Source organism: Chionomys nivalis, chromosome 10, assembly GCF_950005125.1.
Source record: "Chionomys nivalis chromosome 10, mChiNiv1.1, whole genome shotgun sequence".
NCBI lineage: Eukaryota > Metazoa > Chordata > Mammalia > Rodentia > Cricetidae > Chionomys > Chionomys nivalis.
Window position 1 is genome coordinate 13356499 of NC_080095.1, and position 5702 is coordinate 13362200.

At 39.5% G+C, this 5702-nt stretch overlaps 1 gene segment (V, D, J or C); it reads left to right on the top strand.

Annotated features, from left to right (window-relative positions):
- Nucleotides 1–2035: 2035 nt before the first annotated feature.
- On the top strand, nucleotides 2036–2508 carry LOC130882925 (immunoglobulin heavy variable 3-48-like). The segment is given in 2 exon segments: nucleotides 2036–2096; nucleotides 2189–2508. Coding segments are annotated over 2 exon segments (366 nt in total).
- Nucleotides 2509–5702: the final 3194 nt, after the last annotated feature.

The following is a 5702-nucleotide window of genomic DNA, read 5'->3' on the forward strand; positions in this document are numbered from 1 at the left end:
TCCTGATAGATGAACACATAACCATGAATTGAATAATTCCACACGATGTTGAACTCAAAGGTTCCACTGTCACATTTTCCAGGGTCAGTGTGAGAATCAGCTTACATGGCTGCTCCTGAAACGGATGAATAGATAAAATTTTAATGAGTTGTTGGACGTAAAATATATCAGAACCAATACCTCTATTCTAATCCCAGGTTTTTACCTTTGACAAAGAATATCCAGAACTTTTTATAGAGAGCCTACCAATATGAATTACCTTATTCACATTAAGGTAAATAAATTATTAAACAAATAGGCACATGCTAAGTTTTCCCTCTAGAGTAGAAAAGAAGTAACAATTTTTATAGATATGACCTTGAAATTCTCTTCTCTTCTGTTTGTCCTCTGATTCATTCTAGATAATTTTAAAGAAAAGGGCATACCTAGAAGACATACATATATAATCTAACAGGAGAATATCTGTTCCTGCAGCATGAATCCTGAAAGGGTAGGACAAGAATGATATGTTTTCCTCCTAATACTGATTGATGATGGGATATTGTCACCTTAGGGTAAAGCCACAACTAATCGAATGTGAAAAGATATTGTACAAATCATGTATAGGATTATCTGAAAATAGATGTTTTAGAAGTGAAGAATCCCACTCATTCTTAGCTGGATGAGAAGATGGTCCCAGATAAAGTTGCCTACCAAGTTATTTGATATTTACCATTGTTCCTAAATCAGTTGCTTTCTGAATTTTTGTTTTGAGTCTCAGCTATATAGTTTTAACAGATTTTTTTAATCTTTCTGTTTAGGACCCCTACGTGTAATGTTTTCCACTCAGGTCCTCCCACATCTTCCAAACATGCGTCCCTACCAACCTTATACTTACTTAAGCACAGTTACTGATGTCCATATGTGAACCCAAGCACTGCAACATAGGACATACAAGTAACCATAACCTCAAAAAAAGTGACTATATCCCTGTCCAGAAAAATATATTTCCAACTGCTCCTCAATGAGAAGAGGGACAAGGAATTATCAGCCCTATATTAGCAGGAATTGGCTGGCTTAAACCCAGGTGGCATTATACAGACAACAATCATGAGTCCATGATTGTGATATCCATGTCATGTCCAGAAGACAGCTTTTCACAGCACCCCTCCCTGTGCTCCACTCCCTACATTCTTCCTACATCCTCTTCATCAGTGTTCTCTGAGCCTTGGAAGAATTTGAATGGTGCTGGAAATTTTATATCATACAACATATCGAAGATTGAGAAGGACAGTTTCTGCCTTATAGAGAATCCAGATTATGTGTTTGAGACTCTGCGTGTTTCATGTTCTGGTTTCTGTTATGTAGGCTTGGAACTAGAAGGGAAGTCAAGACAGGAAAAGACATCTTAAGTGAATGACAAGAAAGCACAGGGTAATACAGGGGTTTTCAAAGGAAAAGCTGGGTGTAGTGAGAAAAACGGACTGTGTATGTAGAAAGCAAAGCATGAGAATTTGAGAAATAAAAACAAATCTTTCTGAAAACACAAAGTTGACACAAAAGTATTCTGTTTGGTTATAGACACTTATTAAATGCCCCCATTATAATTAAAATATAAATATACCTCAGGAAGAAACCGTGCCCAGCAGAAACAGAGGGACAGACAAAGCTCATATCTGGAAACACAGCTATGTGTGGAGCTCTTCTATTTCACATTGACCCTAAAGAGATATGACAGTGTGGAACACAATATTTTCTATGCATATAGTGAAAGGGAACTAAATAAAACGCAGTGAATCCCTAACAAAGAAATTATGTACAAAGAGCTACATTAATTCTTCAATTTCTATAACTGTCATCAGTATGTATGATGTCTTATATCTGCTCTGAGTACTGCCTTCTGCCCAGGTCCAACTAGAGAGCTTGCTATGGCAGGAAGATATGCAAATAAGGCTTCTTTTGCTCATAAAAACCAGTCCTGTCCTGACCCTGCAGCACTGGCAGAGGAGACCAGCCCTGGAGTCCCAAGTCTTCCTACTCAGAGGTCAGCACTGAACAAAAGCCACTCACCATGGACTTAGGGCTCATACTGGTTTTCTTTATCCTTATTTTAAAAGGTAATTCATAAACATGAGATGGTGTGTGTTGTGTGTACGTGAGAAAGAGAAAAATTCTTCTGTTTTCTAACCAGAATTCTTTGTATTTACAGGTGTCCAGTGTGAAGTGCAGTTGTCAGAGTCTGGCGGAGGCTTAGTGCAGCCTGGAAAGTCCCTGAAACTCTCCTGTGCAGCCTCTGGATTCACCTTTAGTAGTTACCCAATGAACTGGATACGCCAGGCTCCAAGGAAGGGGCTGGAGTGGGTCACATCCATTAGTAGTGAGGGTGGTATCATGACCTATATTGACGCTGTGAAGGGTCGGTTCACAATCTCCAGAGACAATGCCAAGAACACTCTGTACCTGGAAATGAGCAATCTGAGGTCTGAGGACACAGCCATGTATTACTGTGTGCTAAGGCACAGTGAGTGAATGCTACTGTGAGCTCAGACACAAACACCCCTGTGGGGCACACAGAACCAGCAGGGGGCACTGAGAGCACTTAGAAATAAGGGTCACAGAAGAGCCTTCTTAGAGAAGCAGGGAATACTGGACTTCTCTGTCTGCACTGCTACTCCATATCACACTTAGGGATTTTCTCTACAAATATAGTGTGTAGTAATCTTTGAAGGTCCAGATGATTATTCAGATTTCTGTTTTCTGTTGTGTTGTGTGTGCTGATTTATTATAGTGTTTCTCCCTGTTACCCTTTCTCTCTGTCTACCTGTGTCTGTCTCAAACTCTCTTGCTTTCACTCTTTCTCTCTCACTACTCTCTCTCTCTCTCTCTCTCTCTTTCTCTCTCATGTGTGTGTGTGTGTGTGTTGATATATGCAGCATTCCTCAAACAATCTGCAACACTTATTTAGAGGCAAATTCTATCACTGGCCCTGGATCTCAATGACTGAATAGTCTGATTTTCCAGTTATTATCAGTGATTATTCAATCTCCACATTCCCTTTATGGTATACCTGGTTGACTGCCACACCCATTTCTTTCTCTCTCTCTCTCTCTCTCTCTCTCTCTCTCTCTCTTCTTTTCTTTCTTTTTAGTTAAGAATTCTGAGTTCTGTGTTTAGAACCAAATGAAGGGTTCTTGTGTGTCAAAAACTTGATTTTCACATCCCCATTATAGTTGTTTTTAAAATTTAGGATGTCTATTACCTGAGCAAAATGCAGATCATCACACTGAGCTTGAGTGATCCTGTCTTTTGACCTGCATCAGTTCCTGAAGAAGCCAAAGATGATTGAAACCCTAGAAGATGCAGGCAGCTCAGAGCCATATGTGAGTCTGGAGGACTCTGTGCCTTCTGTTTGTCTCCATGAGCACTATACTATCCACACAGACGCATATACCCCTAATTAAAACAGTGTATTTTTAAAAAGGTTTCATCCAATTCTGTGATTTATCCCAATGATCTGGTTCTTGTGTAGTTTATATGAGACCTTGATTCAAATGGTAATTTTTAATAATTATGTTTCTCATATTAAATAATAAATACTGTTGTTGACTTCTCACTCTGTTAAATGTTATGGTTTCTGTCATCCAAGAGAATAGTTTAATTTTGGTTTCCAAGAAAAACTCCTTTCTCTCACGTCTCTAAGTTTTGAGTCAGGAGGGTAACAGGTAACTCTGGGAACCCAGAGCTGAGAGGTGATGTCCTCATGAGCACACATTGTTCTCCCCTCCGTGTTCTGATTGGAATGCTTTACCTTGACCAGGGCATATGGACAGAAGAGGTAGCATAAATCTAACATTTCTAACAACCACAGAAATGTATCTAAACCCAAAAGAATTAGTTGCCTGTAAGCAATGATATGAGTGCATTTACCCAAGGAAAGAATAAGACCAAGTGTTATGGGAATGGAAGAGAAGGGATGACTGTGCTAAGAAAAGGGAATATGGTTCTATTAAGACATTCCAAATACTCTGCGGGTCCCTCAGAAAATTATACAAGATGCTGGACCCTTCAATCTCACTCCCGGAAGAGCAGACAAAAGAAGCAGAGTTGGTGCAGTAAATCAGGAAAATAGGGAGGAGAGAAAAGAAGAGACATGAGAGTGGGAGAGGACAGAATGGTCAAAGGAGCGAGAGAAAGAGGAGAGAGAGAATTGCGATAAATCAGTGAAGTCACTGTACTTTATAAATGAGCATGGTGATTTATTTCTAAGCAGAATGAATGACATAGGTGGGAAAAGAAAATTTTCAAATAGCATAGGATGTTTATATAATATAGCCATCTGCTCTTGTGTGTTTGTGGAAAGGATTGTCTTTGTTGTTGTGTATCTGTCTGTGTGTATATGTCTGTGAGTCTGAGTGCTGGCTTTAGAAATGCATACTTTCTCATCATCTATATATGGTTTACATTATAGAGGTTACCACAGCATCATCTGACCACAGAAACCTGCTCTGAGGTCGGGTGAGCAGCAAGGCTGGGATTCATGGTTTGACTTCAGGCTCAGGGCCTCCCTTACCCTGAGCAGGCCCCTGAAGACATTCCATTTCCCATTATTCTTTAAGATCCCAGTGACTCTCAAAGCACCAGAGGCAGAAAACACAGCTCAACAGGCCCTGTCTTTCTATTTATGGTCTGTGGCAAACATTGTTACTCATAAATGCAGTCTGCTCTTATTTTTACATTTTCATTCAAGTGTGTGGTGTTGATTATGAGTAGTGAGATTCCAACACATGCTGTAGTTCAACTACACAGTATTCTTGAAAAGGTCATGGAGTCCAGACTCAGAATAGGAGTCACCAGAAGAGGGTGAAGTTTCCCTCTACTTCTCCTTGTCTTCTTCCTCCTGTTTTCTTCGTTTGGTTTGATTTATCCTCCCTGCCCCAACATTCTCAAGACCCATGCTCAGAAGATTGATCCTTTACAAAATCAGTTTTAATTGCTGAGCATCAAGGAAGAATAATTTGTGGTTCCTGGTGTTTATTTAATAGTACAAAAATGCAGTCATCAAAAATTATTTTCTATAGTAAAATGTTGTTTTAAAAGATTGAGCTTGGTTTGTAGCTCTATGGTAGGGTGCTTTCTGGCCATGTGAAATATCTTAAATTTAAGAATCAAACTCACTTAAAAATAGAAATTAAGTACCTTGACAAATATCATTTCTCACTTTCAGAGACTTAAATGAGCCACTCTCATGGCTGGAAAAGGAATGGAAGTCCCTAGAACAAGAAGTGCTGTTGGAAAGTTGTGATGAAGAAACAAGTCTACAGGAGTTCACCTCTTGGCTTTTATAGCAAGCAGTTCATCCAAGGTCTGCAGCGTCCATGACACAGTTCTAAATAATACAGAACATGGATCCCATGCAGGGTAAGGATAATGTTTTGATGGCTGGAAATGCTAACTGACTAGACTGTGTATGCACTGTGTATGGTATGCACATGTGTCTGGTGGATAGAATTCAGATCGAGTATGTTTACCAGTTGATTTCTATCTTATTTTTCAGACAGGATCTTACAGTGAATCTGGAGCACAAATGCACAGATAGATTCTTGGAATGGTGGGTCTTAGAGACCCTTCAGTCTCAACACCTCCAGAGCTGAGAATACAGGATAAACCATTACACCCAGTTTCTGATCTATGTGTTGTGAATTGAGCTAAAATACTAATACTGG